At 49.6% G+C, this 18,855-nt stretch overlaps 1 protein-coding gene across 1 annotated transcript in view; it reads right to left on the bottom strand.

Annotated features, from left to right (window-relative positions):
• Nucleotides 1-18,855, bottom strand: part of LOC140384586 (protein inscuteable homolog) — a 517,726-nt gene that overhangs the window by 340,435 nt on the left and 158,436 nt on the right. The window contains exon 4 of the mRNA XM_072466414.1: nucleotides 2,973-3,025. Within this exon, the coding sequence (XP_072322515.1) occupies nucleotides 2,973-3,025 (53 nt within the window). The remainder of the gene's footprint in view (nucleotides 1-2,972; nucleotides 3,026-18,855) is intronic.

An 18,855-nucleotide genomic window follows, 5' to 3' on the forward strand; every position in this document is an offset into this window, starting at 1 on the left:
CATCTCCGCCAGACAAAGGACTGATACTTGAGCGACCGATACAACCCCAGACATTCCGGCGCCACTCCCTGTACTCGGGAAGCGTAAACAACAGGGTCAATGACCGCTTGGGACACGCCCAGCCATCAAGGCACCCGTCCATTTATTGGTTCGAATCGAACACAATGATCAGGAGTTATCCAATTAGTGGGGTCCAAACTGAAGGACCTCCAAAAAGAGCGCGAAAAGCCCCCAAGGATAAAAGGATGTGTTCGGCCTCTCTTGGACCTGGCGCTCCGGCAAAGTCCACTTCCAAGTGCAGCACCACCAGAAGCAAGTTCAAGTTCAACGCCCGCTACCAGACGGATGAGCCGAGCTGAGCAGCAGTTACTTCTACAGACCTGATAGATGCAGATCCGAACAACGGCCACTGTTCCTCTGACCTAAGCCGGGTGCCCGAAGTTAAGTACATGTTGTCATAGTTGATAGGTGTAGTTTAACTAGTAGTGTTTATGTTGCATGATTAATTGTGTGTGTAAATAAAGTACCCTTGATCTTGAACTAACTAACTGGTGTTTGGCTCTTTGATCGATAGCCGGTTGAACCTTGTGGTGGTATCATTCGATACCTGGCGACTCTGAGCAATAGAATATTGATATCCAAAGGAAGGAGGGGAACCTCACTGACTGCCATATTTACAGTAGGTAAAAAAGGCAACAGGGCCTAAGGGGGCCATGCCCATGAAAGGAGGGATGAGGGGGATATGAAGGGTGGCGGGGGTGGTGACGGGAAGGTATGGAGGGGCCTCTGGAAGGTTGGGTGGGGTGGATAAAGAGTGGGGATCCTGAAAAGGGGGGGGGGGCAAACCGAGGGTGGGAAGTCCTGAAAAGGGACCTCAGCGACCCCATAGCAGAGTGTCCTCACTTGGGGAGGTGTGGGATAATGCCCATGTGTGCGGGGGGTGACATTGCCCATAGGTGGGGAGTTTGGGGGACCCTTAAACTCACTTAGAGATCGGGGCACCTTATCAAAATGGTAGCCCGACCTATGTTTTGCACTGAGTGCTGAATTTGGTGCATTTTGAGTGCTATAGTAAGAGTTTGGTGACCGAGGGAGTATAAGGCTTCATTTTTATCTAAAGTTTAGGCTTTCTTTTATTTAGTTAATTAACTTAAAAGTTGCTGTTTGGTTTAGAAGAAGGTGAATTTTCAATCAGCTTTAAACAAGCTTCTACTTGTAGGCACTTGCAGCTGGAGCTTGTTAATTAGTTAATTGGATTAGGCCAGTTTTCAGAGGCTAGATTCACAGTATAAAAGTGATCCCCATACAGTGCAGACTTTGTTTGCGCTGAATTTGGTGCATTTTGAGTGCTATAGTAAGAGTTTGGTGACCGAGGGAGTATAAGGCTTCATTTTTATCTAAAGTTTAGTCTTTCTTTTATTCAGTTAATTAACTTAAAAGTTGCTGTTTGGTTTAGAAGAAGGTGAATTTTCAATCAGCTTTAAACAAGCTTCTACTTGTAGGCACTTGCAACTGGAGCTTGTTAATTAGTTAATTGGATTAGGCCAGTTTTCAGAGGCTAGATTCACAGTATAAAAGTGATCCCCTACAGTGCAGACTTTGTTTGCACTGAGTGCTGAATTTGGTGCATTTTGAGTGCTATAGTAAGAGTTTGGTGACCGAGGGAGTGCTGAATTTGGTGCATTTTGAGTGCTATAGTAAGAGTTTGGTGACCGAGGGAGTGCTGAATTTTGTGCATTTTGAGTGCTATAGTAAGAGTTTGGTGACCGAGGGAGTTAGGTGAGGAGGGAGTAAGGTGCTCCTTTCATTTTGTTTCCGACATTTCCGCAAAGAGTGAGAAGAGAGCCAGGAGTTTACAGAAAGTGTAGCTGACTGGGAGCAGAGTCGGAGGGCGGAGATCTAGTTAGTCCACAGGGCAGCTATATTCTGTCAGGTAAGAGGGGATGGAGGCTAGGCCAGTTGCATGCTAGTTGCATGCTCCTCCTGTAGGATGTGGGTGGTGAGTGATACTACCGGTGTCCCCGCTGACTATACCTGCGGGAAGAGCTTCAGGTATTTGGATAATTGGAGCGCATTCTGGGGAAGGTGGGACCTGTACAAGCAGGATGGGTTGCATCTGAACCAGAGGGGCACCAATATCCTGGGAGGGAGGTTTTCTAGTACTTTTCAGGAGGGTTTAAACTAATTTGGCAGGGGAATGGGAACCGGATTTGTAGTCCAGCAACTAAGGTAGCCGATATTCAGGATGCCAAAGCGTGTAATGAGGCAGTGGGGAAGGGAACACTGACAAAGGAGAGTATTTGCAGGCACGGAGATGGGTTGAAGTGTGTACACTTCAACGCAAGAAGCATCAGGAATAAGGTGGGTGAACTTAAGGCATGGATCGGTACTTGGGACTACGATGCGGTGGCCATCACGGAAACTTGGATAGAAGAGGGGCAGAAATGGTTGTTGGAGGTCCCTGGTTATAGATGTTTCAATAAGATTAGGGAGGGTGGTAAAAGAGGTGGGGGGGGGGGGTGGCATTGTTAATTAGAGATAGTATAACAGCTGCAGAAAGGCAGTTCGAGGAGTATCACCCTAATGAGGTAGTATGGGTTGAAGTCAGAAATAAGAAAGGAGCAGTCACCTTGTTAGGAGTTTTCTATAGGCCCCCCAATAGTAGCAGAGATGTGGAGGAACAGATTGGGAAACAGATTTTGGAAAGGTGCAGAAGTCACAGGATAGTAGTCATGGGTGACTTTAACTTCCCAAACATTGAGTGGAAACTCTTTAGATCAAATAGTTTGGATGGGGTAATGTTTGTGCAGTGTGTCCAGGAAGCTTTTCTAACACAGTATGTAGATTGTCCGACCAGAGGAGGGACAATATTGGATTTGGTCAACAAAGCAACAAAGCAGAAATGTCATTTGCAACAAATTAAACAATAGAAGTGTTCAGAATAGAGAATTTCTGAGGTAACAGAAATGTACCTTTCAGTTATTGTAGTCAGGGCAGTGCATTTCTCGATTAAAATCTCTTCAAACTGCAAAGAAATAGAAACAAATATGATAATTGACAGCGCAATTGGAATATTGTGTGTACAGCATATGCATTGCAGTTAATGTTTACTCAGATTTCCGGCCATTCTATTGTGGTACTTTGGGTAATGTTCACCATTAACTCACTTAATCTCATAATAAAGTTACAGAAGTTACAATGTGCATAATCTGCACAAGATATTGGTCTCAGTTTTGATTTATATTCGAAATAGATTAAGTTACATGTCAGATATAATTTAGCATAATTTAGTTCCTTAAAATCATTCACACAGTCTAGACAACCTGGTTAAAAACCAAAGTCAGGCTTCCTCTTGATGCTTAAGGTAAAACACTTTGGGCAGAATTTTCCCAAATTTCACAGAGTGCTGCATCAGGTGGGAAAAGCTGTGTGAAATTCGCTGGCTTCACACATGCTTTTTCTCACCTGATTAAACAGCACTCTGCAATTCCGGAGAGCTGACTAGGAACATGCGGGCGGCTGTGGGGGGTGGCTAAGCACGGCAGCAAAGCAAGGATTCCGACATCAATCCCAAAGTAACATATAAGACCTCCCCCCCCATGTTGATTGGGACCCCCATGGAGATCGGGCCCAAGCCCACAGAGATTGAAATTTCCGCCCCTCCCAGCAGCAAAGCGCCCCCACAAGAATGAGGGCACCTACCCACCACAACGCCAATGTCAGAGCAACCCCTCCCGCTGCGCTGTCATTGGATCCCCACCGCCACCCCACCTCCCCCAGCATTGTTCACTGTGATTGGGGCTCTCCCCCCACTACCACACATAAGGGGAACCACACACCCTCACTGGAGGAAGGCATTGCCGCGGGAAGTGCCATTGGGAATTGCCAAGTGAGGACATGAAGGGGACAGTGCTAAGGGAGCTCTCCCTGTCAGAGCCACCTTGGAGGGCCTCGGTAAGGCCCATCTAAGACTGGGGCATGCCCAGCAGTGCCTCATCAAGGTTCGCCTGGTACTGGGTCACACCCCAGAACCTGGTCCAGAAGCTCAGCATCTGACTTGGTCCCAGCTGGGTCCTTGGATCCAGCAGATCTGTGGCTGCTGTCTCGCCTGAGCGTTCCTGCCTCCACCTGATGTGCATCAGCAACCGTGTGATGCTCACCAGAATGTGCCCCAGAAGCATGTCCACTACCGTTGCCCATCGAGGTGTGTATCTCTGAGCTGATGGAAGGTGGGGATGCCAGCTGTGATGCTTCGATGGTGGCATCCTCGAAGCCTCCTCCAGTCCTCCTGGTCACATTCCCCAAGCTGACTGTCGCTGCCATTTCGTCCTAGGCGGCACCGGCTGTCCTGTGGCTGACCCTCCACGACCCTCGGGGAAACAGGGCATCCCGTCTGGCCTCAACCGCGTACAGTAATCTACCCGGGCTGATCTCCTCAGTGGCATGGTTGTGAGCTGAGTGGGGCTGACTGTGCAGGAGTGGTTTAAGTGCTGCTCTCCCTTGTTAGCTGGGGGTGCTGGCGAGTGCAGTCCCAGCAAATCAGCCAGCGAGATCATCATTTGCTGCGTGAAGCCTGTGTAGCCTCATTAAGTGGACCAATTAACGTTTTATAGCGGTGACAGCCTTGCCAGGCCGAGCATCGGGAAGTTCACGGCAATCCCCGTCCGCTATCACACTTTGAACCGTTTTGGTTAAACACACCCAAGATTGCAGTGTAATTGGCCCAATAAGTATAAATCACAAAAGATTGTCAACAAAAATAATGAATCAGTGAGACGATACAGTGCTATATTCTCTGATGTAAATTTGCTTCAAATTTTAATGCCATGTTCGTTGCTTCATTAGTGTAATGTCACTCAGTTAATTAAACTGCATGTTGAATCATTTCCTTCCTGCTCACAATAAGCAATTACTGAGCAGGCAGGTCATGGCTGTGAATCTAGAGAGTTTAAGTCGAAGACGTTGACAACTGAATATCTGACCTTTTGAAGTGCATAATTATTTGTCTTTTCTACCAACAATAACAGAACATTTTATTTGAAATTGAGTTCTCATTTTTTGTATTCCCAAGCTCAACATAAATATTATTAATTAGTACTCATAAATTCATGCCAAAAGTAATTTTGAAGTGAGACTTAAAGATTTTCATACATTCGAGGCAAGGAGAAAATGAAGGCCAAACACAGTCTTGTCACTCAATTCCTGTCATAAGCTATTTAATTGTTCCTTTTGGACACAGAACTTTTTTACTTGATTTGGAAATGTTGTCTATTAAATTAATTAGAATTTCCAATGAAAGACTAGGATGCATTCACCTTTCAAATAAAAATGTATGTGACAACAACAACTTGCATTTAGATATCATCTTTAGCCTGGTTAAGCATCCAGGTGAACAAAAGTTTGGTTGAGCAGGAGGGTTTTTTGGAGTGCCTTAGAGGAGGAGAGGGAGGTGGTGGAGCAAAGAACCCCAGAGGTTATGACCTAGGCAGCTGAAGGCACAACCACCCATAGTGGAGGTGGTGGCGTAGTGGTATTGTTACTGGGCTAGTAATCCAAACACTCAGGGTCTGGGGACCAGGGTTCAAATCCCACCACAGCAGATGGTGAAATTTGAATTCAATAAAAATCTGGAATTAAATAAAACAAGGAGCATGAAACCATTGTTCAAAACACATTTGGTTCGCTAATGTTTTTTATGAAGCTGCAACCCTTAACTGGCCTGGCCTACATGTGACTCCAGATCCACATGTGGTTGACTCGAAAATACCATATGGCCTAGCAAGCCACTCAGTTCAAAGGCATTTACAGATGGGTAATAAAGGTGGGGCCAGCCAGCGAAGCACACATCCCATGAATGAATGAGTTTGTTAAGTGCAAAGCATCAACATTGGAAGAGCACAGAATCTTGGAGGATTGCAGGGCTGAAGAAAGTGAGAGATGGGGTCAGGGTGAGAAACTATAGATGGATTTGAAAACGAGGATGAATATTTTAAATGTTGAGGCATTGCCAGACCAGGTGTGAATGTAGGTCAACGAGCACTCTGATGAATACAACTCAACAGCATTGATTTTGATTAAATCCAAGTGAGTTGTCCCAATTCCATTGAGAACAGGTGAAGTTTATTAGATATAGAGCACAGAAAGGCACTATCACAACCAGGCCAGATGTGAATTCTGGTTGCTATTTATTTGCTCACTCTAATCATTTAAGCACAACATTGTGAATACAACACCGAAACAAGCAATAGAAGAATATTTTTAAAAGCTCCTCAGCCTATTAAAACCTAATCCCTGATCCCTAATTTTCCATTATAGTATGCAGCTATATTTTGAACCATTCTCAAATATTTGTGCCTGCCGTATCCTTGTGGGGAATTACTCCAAACATTGTTATTTTTGAAACTGTAGATGTGGGATAACTTCAATGATTTTCCTTTCAATGTTTGGGGAGAATGTTCTATGTAATCATCTTCAGACCAATTGTCCGAACCCTGTAGGAGTGGTGTACTTGGATTTCCAGAAGGCAATTTTGTCAAGGTGCCGCGTTAAAGGTTTACTTTAAGAAAGTAGGTTGAAGCCACAACCAGATCAGCCATGAGCTTATCAAACAGGTGAACAAGCTCGAGGGGCCGAATGGCTCAACTCTTGCTCTTACTTCGTATGTTCATCTCTGTCACAAGAATCTGTATTATTTTTCCATACCCTTGTTCATTTTTCTTAATTTCTTCCTTTGGTTGTATTGCTCACAGTAATCTATCCTCAGTAGAGGCATCAAATAATCATTGGTGACTGTACATTGATTGGCCAACATCATAAACTGGCAAAACTAGAGACTCAATGTCATACCCTGATAAACCTCTTCTGTATCCTGACCGACAGGCAACTTACCAGTTGGATTAACAAATGCACGATTAATTTAAGCAAGAAACTATGTGCAGAGAGTGAGACAAATGTCCCGAGACCCAAACTTCTCCCTAATTGGAAACCGGCGCTCCACACACACACCCTTCCCCACCCCCCCCATTTCCCTCCCTCCCCCCATTCCCCTCCCCCCCATTCCCCTCCCCCCCATTCCCCTCCCTCCCCCCCATTCCCCTCCCTCCCCCCCCCATTCCCCTCCCTCCCCCCCCCATTCCCCTCCCTCCCCCCCCATTCCCCTCCCTCCCCCCCCCCATTCCCCTCCCTCCCCCCCCCCCATTCCCCTCCCTCCCCCCCCCCATTCCCCTCCCTCCCCCCCCCATTCCCCTCCCTCCCCCCCCATTCCCCTCCCTCCCCCCCTCCCCATTCCCCTCCCTCCCCCCCTCCCCATTCCCCTCCCTCCCCCCCTCCCCATTCCCCTCCCTCCCCCCTCCCCATTCCCCTCCCTCCCCCCTCATTCCCCTCCCTCCCCCCCCCATTCCCCTCCCACTCCCCCCCATTCCCCTCCCTCCCCCCTTCCCCCCTCCCTCCCCCCTTCCCCTCCATTCCCCTCCCTCCCCCCCATTCCCCTCCCTCCCCCCCCATTCCCCTCCCCCCCCATTCCCCTCCCTCCCCCCCATTCCCCTCCCGCCATTCCCCTCCCTTCCCCACCCCTCCCTTCCCCACCACTCACCCCCCCTTCCCCACCCCTCACCCCCCCTTCCCCACCCCTCACCCCCCTTCCCCAACCCCTCCTTCCCCACCCCTCCCCCGTTCCCCACCCCTCCCCTTCCCCACCCCTCCCCCCCCCTACCCCCCCTTCCCCCCCTACCCCCTATCCCCCTTCCCCCTACCCCCCCTTCCCCCCTATCCCCCTTCCCCCCTACCCCCTACCCCCCTTCCCCCCCTCCCCTTCCCCACCCCGCCCCCCGTTCCCCCCCTTCCCCCCCTTCCCCCCCCGCCCCCCGTTCCCCCCCTTCCCCACACCGCCCCCCGTTCCCCCCCCTTCCCCACACCGCCCCCCGTTCCCCCCCTTCCCCACCCCTTCCCCCCCTTCCCCACCCCTTCCCCCCCTTCCCCACCCCTTCCCCCCCTTCCCCCCCTTCCCCACCCCTCCCCCACCCCTCCCCTTCCCCACCCCTCCCCCCCTTCCCCACCCCTCCCCCCTTCCCCACCCCTTCCCCCCTTCCCCACCCCTCCCCCCTTCCCCACCCCTCCCCCCTTCCCCACCCCTCCCCCCCTCCCCACCCCTCCCCCCTTCCCCACCCCTCCCCCCTCCCTTTCCCACCCCTCCCCCCTCCCTTTCCCCTCCTTCCCCCTCCCTTCCCCCTCCCTTCCCCCCGTCCCTCCCCCCCTACCACACTTCCCCCCCCTCCCTCCCACCACCCCTCCCCACCTCCCACCACCCCCTCCCTCCCACCACCCCTCCCCACCTCCCACCACCACACCTCCCCCCACCCCTCCCCCTCCCCCCAACCCTCCCCTCCCCCCCACCCCTCCCCCCCACCCCTCCCCCTCCCCCCCACCCCCACCCCTCCCCCTCCCCCCACCCCCAACTCCTCCCCCCCACCCCTCCCCCCACCCCACCCCCACCCCCACCCCTCCCCCCCACCCCTCCCCCCCTCCCCCACCCCCACCCCTCCCCCCCACCCCTCCCCCCCTCCCCCTCTCCCCCTCCCTCTCTCCCCTCCCCCTCCCTCCCTCCCCCTCCCCCTCTCCCCCTCCCTCTCCCCCCTCCCCCTCTCCCCTCCCCCTCCCTCCCTCCCCCCTCCCCTCCCTCCCTCCCCCCTCCCCTCCCTCCCCCCCTCCCCTCCCCCCTCCCCTCCCCCCCCTCCCCTCCCCCCCTCCCCTCCCCCCCCTCCCCCTCCCCTCCCTCCCCCCTCCCCTCCCCTCCCTCCCCCCTCCCCTCCCTCCCCCCTCCCTCCTTCCCCTCCCCTCCCTCCTCCCCTCCTCCCCTCCCTCCCCCCTCCCCTCCCTCCCCCCTCCCCTCCCTCCCCCCCCTCCCTTCCCCCCTCCCTCCCCCCCTCCCTCCCCCCTTCCTCCCCCCCTCCCTCCCCCCTTCCTCCCCCCCTCCCTTCCCCTCTCCCTCCCCCCCTCCCTTCCCCTCTCCCTCCCCCCCTCCCTTCCCCCCTCCCTTCCCCCCTCCCTTCCCCCCTCCCTTCTCCCCCCACCTCCCCCGTCATAGCAATTTCCTCCCTTGCCTCCCTCAGTATTCTGGGGTAGATCCCATCAGGCCCTGAGGACATATCTATCTTAATGCTTTTTAAGACACCCAACACCTTTTTCATATCGATATGATCGCAGAATATCTAAACACCCTTCCCTGGACTCATCATCCACCAAGTCCTTCTCTTTGGTGAATATTGATGCAAAGTATTCATTTAGTAACACGCCCATTTCCTCCGGCTCCAAGTTTAGATTCCCTCCTTTGTCCTCGAGTGGGTCAACCCTTTCCTTAGCTACCCACTTGCTCTTTGTATATGTATAAAATGCCTTGGGATTCTCCTTTATACTGTTTGCCAAGGACTTTTCAAGCAAGACCCCTTTTAGCCCTCTTAACACCTTGCTTAAGTTACTTCCTACTTTCTTTGTATTCTTTAAAGGCTTTGTCTGTACTCAGCCTTCTAGACCTTATGAATACTTCCTTTTTCTTTTTGACTGGATTCACAATATCCCTCTTTATCCAAGATTCCCAAAACTTGCCATACTTATCCTTCAAATTCACAGGTTAATGCCGGTTCTGAATTCTAATCAACTGACGTTTGAAAGACTGCCACATGTCAGATGTTGATTTGCCCGCTAACAGCCTCCTCCAATCTAAATTCTTCAGTTCCTGCCTAATATTGTAATTAGCCTTTCCCAGTTTAGCACCTTCACCCGAGGACTACTCTTATCCTTACCCACGGGTACCTTAAAACCTACGGAATTATTGTCACTGTTCCCAAAATGCTCTCCCACTGAAACTTTGATCATCTGGCCTGGCCCTTTCCCCCATATCAGGTCCAGTGCAGCCTCTTCCCTAGTTGAACTATTTAAATATTGTTTCAAGAAGCCCTCCTGGATGCTCTTTACAAGTTCTGCCTCATCCAAGCCTTTAGCACTAAGTGAGTCCCAGTCAATATAGGGGAAGTTACAATTACCCACCACAACAACCCTGTTGCTTTTACATCTTTCCAAAATCTGTCTACATATCTGCTCCTCTATATCCTACTGGCTGTTGGGAGGCCTGTAGTAAACGTCCAACATTGTGGTTGCACTCTTCTTATTCCTGAGCTCTACCCATGTTGCCTTGCTGCATGAGCCTTCCGCGGTGTCCTCCCTCAGTACAGCTGTGAGATTCTCCTTAACAAATAATGCAACTCCCCCACCCCTTTTACATCCCCTCGCTACCGCCTGAAGCATCTAAATCCTGGACTATTTAGCTGCCAATCCTGTCCCTCCCTCAACCAAGTTTCTGTAATAGCAACAACATCATAGCTCCAAGTACCAATCCAAGCTCTGAGTTTATCTACCATACCGGTTATACTTTGTGCATTGAAACAAAAGCACTTTGGACCACCAGCCCTGCTGTGTTCAGAAACTTCCAGCAGAGGGCAGTAGTGCAGTGCTGCTGATTGGCTGTTGCGGGGAATATTTGCATCACTGCATTGCGGTCACTGCAACCAGAAAGTGTACCTGAGCAAGACACCCTAGGTGTTCAAGTGAAGACAAATATCCAGCAGAGGGCAGTAGAGCAGAGCTGCTGATTTGCTGTTGTGGGGAAAATTTGCATCAGTGCATTGCGGTCACTGCACCCAGAAAGTGTACCTGAGCAAGGCACCCTAGGTGTTCAAGTGAAGGCAAGCATCCAGCAGAGGGCAGTAGAGCGGAGCTGCGGATTGGCTGTTGCGGGGAAAATTTGCATCAGTGCATTGCGGTCACCGTATCGTGTAGGTGGTTTGTGGAGGAGCTGTTGTCAAGTGACAGTTAAACCGCAAACACTTCTTCAGTGTTTCCCACCCTATCTCCTCTTCTAACCAAAAAAAAGACAATCACTGTAAGGATCCCAGCCGAGTAAAGATCAAGAGGGAGACTCGAGGGCAGGTAGAAGTAGAAAGAAGTTGAACCGTGACATCACAGCCTGCAGGTAAGTGATTGGCTGGTGACTGGTAAGTAGTTTTTCTTTTCCCTGAGGTGTTATCGTGCGGGGCGCAGTGGTTGCTGAGTGAGTGCTTGCTGCAAAGGGGAGTACATTTTTAAAAAAACTTACTGTTGGGAGTTTCCAGCTGAATCCGGTCGGAGTGAGGACAGAGTGACTGCTGGGTAAGTAGTAAAGATTTAAATTGTTTGCGCAGGCCCATAACAGCTGATTGCTGTTCTCGTGTGGGGCGCAGTGACTGCTGGTTAAGTGTTTTATATTTACCTGTATTTAAGTTGGGCAGTTTCTAAACCCTGGACACTATACTTGTAGTGTCCCCCACCCTTCCACCTCCTTTAACCTAAAGGGTAGAGTGAATAACAGGTAAGCTCTTTCTTTCTTTTTCTTTTTTTATCTAGAGGGGATGGCAGGGAAGGCAGTGCAATGTTCCTCCTGCAGAATATTTGAGGTGAGGGACGCCGTCAGTGTCCCTGCTGATTTCACCTGTGGGAAGTGCACCCATCTCCAGCTCCTCAGAAACCGCGTTAGGGAACGGGAGCTGGATGAACTTCGGATCATTCGGGAGGCAGAGGTGGTCATAGACAGTAGCTTCAGGGATGTAGTTACTCCAAAGAATCAAGATAGATGGGTGACGGTGGGAGGGGCTGGGAGGAAGCAGTCAGTGCAGGGATCCTCTGTGGTCGTTCCCCTCAGTAACAAGTATACCGCTTTGGATACAGTTGAGGGGGATGACCTACCAGGGGTAAGCCACGGTGAACGGATCTCCAGCCCTGTGGCTCAGAAGGGAAGGAGGGAGAGCAGGAGAGCAATAGTTATTGGGGACTCGATAGTTAGAGGGACAGATAGACGGTTCTGTGGCAGCGAAAGAGACTCATGGATGGTATGTTGCCTCCCGGGTGCCAGGGTCCATGACGTCTTGGACCGTGTTTTCAGAATCCTTAAAGGGGAGGTCGAGCAGTCACAAGTCGTGGTACCATCGGTACCAACGATATAGGTAAGAGAAGGGACGGGGATTTAAAACAGGAATTTAGGGAGCTAGGGTGGAAGCTGAGAGCCAGGACAAACCATGTTGTCATCTCTGGTTTGTTGCCGGTGCCACGTGCTAGTGAGGTGAGGAACAGGGAGAGAATGCAGATAAACACGTGGCTGCAGGGTAGGAGGGAGGGTTTCAGGTACGTGGATAATTGGGAGCACATTCTGGGTAAGGTGGGACCTGTACAGACAGGACTGTTTGCACCTGAACCAGAGGGGCACCAATATCCTGGGAGGGAAATTTGCTACAGCTCTTTGGGGGGGTTTAAATTAATTTGTCAGGGGGCAGGGAAAACGAGCTGTAGTCCAGAAGCCAGTGTTGAGAGTAGTGAGGTACTGAGGAGTGTATCAAGGTCGCAGGAGTGTACCAGCAGACAGAAAGGTGGGTTGAAGTGTGTCTACTTCAATGCAAGGAGCATCCGGAATAAGGTAGGTGAACTTGGACCGTGGATTGGTACTTGGGACTACGATGTTGCGGCCATTACGGAGACATGGTTAGAACAGGGACAGGAATGGTTGTTGGAAGTTCAGGGGTATAGATGTTTCAGTGAGAGTAGGGAAGGTGGTAAAAGAGGTGGAGGAGTAGCATTGTTAATCCAGGATAGTTTAACGGCTGCAGAAAGGCAGTTTGAAGGGGATCTGCCTACTGAGGTAATATGGGCCGAAGTAAGAAATAGGAAAGGAGCGGCCACGTTGTTAGGAATTTTCTATAGGCCCCCAAATAGTAATAGAGATGTGGAGGAAGAAATTGCAAAACAGACTATAGATAGATGTGGAGGTCTCAGGGTAGTTGTCATGGGTAACTTTAACTTTCCAAATATTGATTGGAACCTCTATAGGTCGAACAGTTCGGATGGGGCAGTTTTTGTACAGTGTGTGCAGGAGGGTTTCCTGACACAATATGTGGATAGGCCGATAAGAGGGGGGCCACATTGGATTTGTTACTGGGTAATGAACCGGGCCAAGTGTTATATTTGTTTGTGGGAGAGCACTTTGGAGATAGTGACCATAATTCGGTGTCTTTCACTATTGCAATGGAGAAGGATAGGGTCATACGGCAGGGCAAGGTTTATAATTGGGGGAGGGGTAATTATGATGCGATTAGGCAAGAATTAGGGAGCATAAGATGGGAACAGAAACTGTCAGGGAAAGGCACAAATGAAAAGTGGAGCTTGTTCAAGGAACAAATACTGCGTGTCCTTGATAGATATGTCCCTGTCAGGCAGGGAGGAAATGGCCGTGTGAGGGAACCATGGTTCACAAAAGAGATTGAATGTCTTTTCAAGAGGAAAAAGGAAGAGTATGAAAGGATCGGAAAACAAGGTTCAGTTGGGTCGCTTGAGGGTTACAAGGTAGCAAGGATAGAGCTTAGAAGGGCTTAGTAGAGCTAGATGGGGGGCATGAAAAGTCCTTGGCGGGTCGGATCAAGGAAAACCTCAAGGCTTTTTACTCTTATGTGAGAAATAAAAGAATGACCAGGGTGAGGGTAGGGCCGGTCAAGGACAGTAGTGGGAACTTGTGCATGGAGTCAGAAGATATAGGAGAGGCGTTGAATAAATACTTTTCTTCAGTGTTCACAAAGGAGAGGGGCCATGTTTTTGAGGATTAGAATGTGATTCAGGCGGGTAGGCTGGAGGAAGTAGATGTTCTGAGGAAGGATGTATTCGCAATTTTGAAAAACCTGACGGTCGACAAGTCCCCTGGGCCAGATGGAATATACCCAAGGATTCTTTGGGAGGCAAGGGATGAGATTGCAGAGCATTTGGCTTTGATCTTTGGGTCCTCGCTGTCCACGGGGATAGTGCCAGAGGACTAGAGAGTGGCGAATGTTGTTCCTCTGTTCAAGAAAGGGAATAGGAATGACCCTGGTAATTATAGGCCAGTTAGTCTTACTTCGGTGGTTGGGAAGATAATGGAAAAGGTCCTGAAGGATAGGATTTATGACCATTTGGAAAGATGCAGCTTAATCCGGGATAGTCAACACGGATTCGTGAAGGGTAGGTCTTGCCTCACAAATTTGATTGAATTCTTTGTAGTGTGTAGATGAAGGTAGAGCAGTTGATTTTGTATACATGGATTTTAGTAAGGCGTTTGATAAGGTTCCCCATGGTCGGCTCATGAAGAAAGTAAGGATGTGTGGGATAGAGGGAAATTTGGCCAATTGGATAAGTAACTGGCTATCACATAGAAGACAGAGGCTGGTGGTGGATGGAAAATTTTCAGACTGGAGACCAGTTACCAGCGGTGTACCACAGGGATCAGTGCTGGGTCCTCTGCTATTTGTGATTTTTATCGATGACTTGGAGGAGGGGGTTGAAGTGTGGGTCAGTAAATTTGCTAATGACACCAAGATTGGTGGAGTAGTGGATGAGGTGGAAGGCTGTTGTAGGCTGCAAAGAGACATTGATAGGATGCAGAGCTGGGCCGAAAAATGGCAGATGGAGTTTAACCCTGATAAGTGCGAGGTGATTAATTTTGGTCGGAAAAATTTGAATGCGGATTACAGGGTCAATGGCAGGGTTATGAGGAATGTGGAGGAACAGAGAGATCTTGGGGTTCATGTCCACAGATCTCTGAAGGTTGCCACTCAAGTGGTTAGAGCCGTGAAGAAGGCTTATAGTATGTTAGCGTTTATTAACAGGGGGCTTGAGTTTAAGAGCCGCGGGGTTATGCTGCAACTATACATGACCCTGGTGAGACCACATTTGGAGTATTATGTGAAGTTCTGGTCACCTCATTATAGGAAGGATGTGGAAGCATTGGAAAGAGTGCAAAGGAGATTTACCAGGATGATGCCTGGTTTGAAGGATAGGTCTTATGAGGGAAGGTTGAGGGAGGTAGGGCTTTTCTCTTTGGAGCGGAGGAGGATGAGAGGCGACTTAAAAGAGGTTTATAAGATAATGAGGGGGATAGATAGAGTGGACGTTCAGAAACTATTTCCTCGGGTCGATGTAGCTGTTACAAGGGGGCATAACTATAAGATTCAGGGTGGGAGATATAGGAGGGATGTCCGAGGTAGGTTCTTTACTCAGAGAATGGTTAGGGTGTGGAATGGACTGGCTGCTGTGATAGTGGAGTCGGACACTTTAGGAACTTTCAAGCGGTTATTGGATAGGCACATGGAGAACACCAGAATGACAGGGAGTGGGATAGCTTGATCTTGGTTTCGGCCAATGCTCGGCACAACATTGAGGGCCGAAGGGCCTGTTCTGTGCTGTACTGTTCTATGTTCTATATTCTCTCTACCTGCTCTTCCTCTTAGTCTTCCTGGTCTTAGTCTCTAGCTGTCCCCAGTTACTTCACCTGCTGGCCTACAGCTCTGGTTCCCACCCCACTGCCACACGAGTTTTCGCTCTCCAAGTGACACTAGCGAACCTCCTGGCCAGAATATTGGTGCTCCTCCAGTTTAGGTGCACCCCATCCTTCTTGTACAGGTACCTTCTGTCCCGGAAGAGATCCCAATGATCTAGATATCTGAAGCCCTCCCTCCTACACCAGCTCTATAGCCACATGTTTAGCTGCACTACCTTCCTATTCACTAGCACTTGGCACAGGGAGTAATCACAAAATACAAACGTAACTCCCTGAACTCTTACTGCCGGACCGAGTTACTCTTCCTGCCTATGTCGTTAGTACCAATGTGTACCCACAACCTCTGGCTGTTCCCCCTCCCCCTTCAGAATGACTCGTGCCCATTCAGAGACACCCTCAACCATGGCATCAGGGAGACAACATAACACCCCGAAGTGTCTTTTAGGCCACAGAAGTGCCTATTTGTGCCCCTGACTATAGAGTCCCATATACTGCTCTTCTGCACTTTGAACTTCCCTGCTGAACAACAGAGCCAGCTACGTGGTGCCACCACTCTGGCTGCTGCTGTTGTTTTCCCCTGATAGGCCATCCCACCCAACAGTATCTAAAACGGTATACTTGTTAGAGAGAGAGAGTCAGCCACAGGGGATTCCTGCATTGACTGCCTGCCCCTTCTAGCAGTCACCCATCTATCTGCCTGCACCTTGGGTGTGATGACATCTCTAAAACTCCTGTCTATGATGCTTTCCTCCACCTGCATGCTCCTAAGTGTATCCAACTGCTGTTCCAAATGAACCAAGCGGTCTGTGAGGAGCTGCAATTGGGTACGCTTCCTGCCGATGTAGTTGTCCGGAACGCTTGAAGCATCACATATTTCCCACATCTCACAGGTGAAGCATGTTACCCTGCTGACTAACATTTTTAGCACCATTTAATTCATTTAAAAATAAATGCTTATTAAATTCTTATTACATTAAGTTGCAATTAACTATATAGTCCCTGGCACTGAAGTGCTAGTATAAATATTACATGCTAAATAAACTAATTTCTGCCCTCTGGTTGGTCGCATTCTGGTCCCAGCCTCTCCTCTCAAGTAGGTCATGTAACTGAAAAATTAGGCCATGAAAAGCCCAAAGCTAATTTGTATACCTTAACCGGGATTAGTTTGCACCCTCCAGTTTAGTTACTCCTCTACTTAGTTAATTATTTAGTTTTTCAATTTTTTTTTGTCAAATATAGTGCAGATTCCTGAACATGCAGTGTCCAATGAATAGGAGAAATTGGCACTGGGCATAGAAGCCAGACATGTCTATATTGCTCTCTTTTCACTATGCTCATAATGGCTGTGAGGGGCCCCAGGGGGAAGAGGAGTTCCCAAACTTCATGTGATTACAGTCATGGAACGGAGAGACATGGACATCACCAGCGCGCAGATAATGAGAAAGTCAGGCAAGGCAGAATGAGTATCCATGGTGGAGATGGTGATCAGAGATAGCAATACATTGGTTAAGGGAATGCATTGCACTCCATTCTATCTGACAGAATGCTGAAGACTAAGTTACATTCGCACTGCAGAGGCTTCTGCTCTTCAAGGCTTGTCCTCATGTTCTCTTTTTGTGTTTCCCACGGGTGCAGATGTTGAGACAAAGAGGCAACTCCCTCATCATCACTGGAGCATAAATAACTCAGAAGCACTGTCACACCTTACAAGTGTACCTTCCACCAGCGCAAATAAAATCACCTTGGTCGATTCTTGTGTCAGGTTAGATGGGTGACACTAGGTGATCAGCACAGCATCAGAATGCAGGAGGTGCAGTCCCTCTCAGTGGATGGAAGTCAGACACAACCCTGGTCAGCTGGGTGGAGGCACAAGCCATCAAGAGTCATATGAAAGGAGGCTCGACTTAGATGAGCAGCAGCAGATCTTCTACCACACGTCATGGTTCGCTGAAGCAATGCAGGGTCGTGTACAGAGAATTGAGGAGTCCATTTAGCAGGGTCATGTGTGCCACCAAGGCTCAGGGCTTTGAGCACAAGGTCCTCCGTTGAAAATGTGGCCAATTTCATAGAGAACTTTATGTGGCAGTACTTGGAGTACATGCAGATGACACCTGATGAGAGGTGGCACCCTTTTCCTCCTCTGTGACTGTTTTATCCCTTGGGTGGCACTATGGATAGTTAGTGGGGAACATCAGCTGGGGATTAAGCAACATCCCTTTGCCATCAGCACCACTGACTGGTCCATGATAACAAATAAATAGACTCGGAGTGCATGCAGGAACTGTGCATTGATGTACATAGCATGAAGCCATGGACCAGGCAGTGTCATGGGTACCCGGGCAGTGCATTGGGGCAGTGCCAGGGGGTATGCCTGGGGGCAATGTCAGGGGGTAGTGCCCAAGTGGTTCCAGAATATTCGGGGGTGGGGTGGGGGGGGGGGGGTGGTTCCAGAGTGAACTGGTTTGCTTGCTGTGTGCTGGAGTGGCCTTTTAAAATGGCGCCTTTTAACAGCACGATGGCGCAGTGGGTTAGCCCTGCTGCCTCACGGCGCCGAGGTACCAGGTTCGATCCCAGCTCTGGGTCACTGTCCATGTGGAGTTTGTACATTCTCCCTGTGTTTACGTGGGTTTCGCCCCCACAACCCAAAGATGTGCAGGGTAGGTGGATTGGCCACTCTAAATTGCCCCTTAATTGGAAAAAATGAATTGGGTACACTAAATTTTATTTTTTTTAAATTTTAAATGGTGCCCTAATTCTCGGCTGTCTAGGTTACTGGTGAGGTGAGGTGGGGAATCAGAGGCCTCCCCGCCAGCGATACATTGTGAAATCCGTGACTTTAACTTTTTTTCCCAAAGTGCTGCCGGAGAAAGCTACCATTGCCATCAGCAACTTCAACTCCAATTTTCCTGTCCGGCATCGACCTTTGTCGATATTGGGGAATGTGTGTGTGTGTGTGTGTATATCATTGCATCCTTCATCATTTTTCTCAGGTTTTTGTAACTGATAAACTTGCTCTTTCTTTGACTCCAGAAAGCCTGGTTTGATTGGTTCCTTGTTAACAAATAAATGCATTTGGGTTGGAAAAGGCATTCGTGGGGAAAATAAATTTTAAAAACGTTTGTTGTGTCCAACCTAGGAGGGCATGATGCTCTCCCCCTGAGCATTCACCTGAGCTCCCCTCAGAGGTCCGCTCACCAGGTACACACCTTGAGAGATCAGTCGTGATTCATGTTGTTCTGCCGTCACACCGCCATGGGCGGATTTTCTGATGGGGGGGATAATTCCAGCATAGGGCCTGTTAATTATATGACTATTTATTATAATAATGTTCCTGACATTGAATGTGCCCGTTACCGATGGGGTGAGGGGACAATTCGGTCACGCGTTTATGTCGACCAAAAACGCAACTCTGCAGTTCTCACAATATATTCTGCTCCCATCGCCAAACCCACCCAACGTGAACAGAAATGGAAAAT

This window comes from Scyliorhinus torazame, chromosome 10, assembly GCF_047496885.1.
Source record: "Scyliorhinus torazame isolate Kashiwa2021f chromosome 10, sScyTor2.1, whole genome shotgun sequence".
Classification (NCBI taxonomy): domain Eukaryota; kingdom Metazoa; phylum Chordata; class Chondrichthyes; order Carcharhiniformes; family Scyliorhinidae; genus Scyliorhinus; species Scyliorhinus torazame.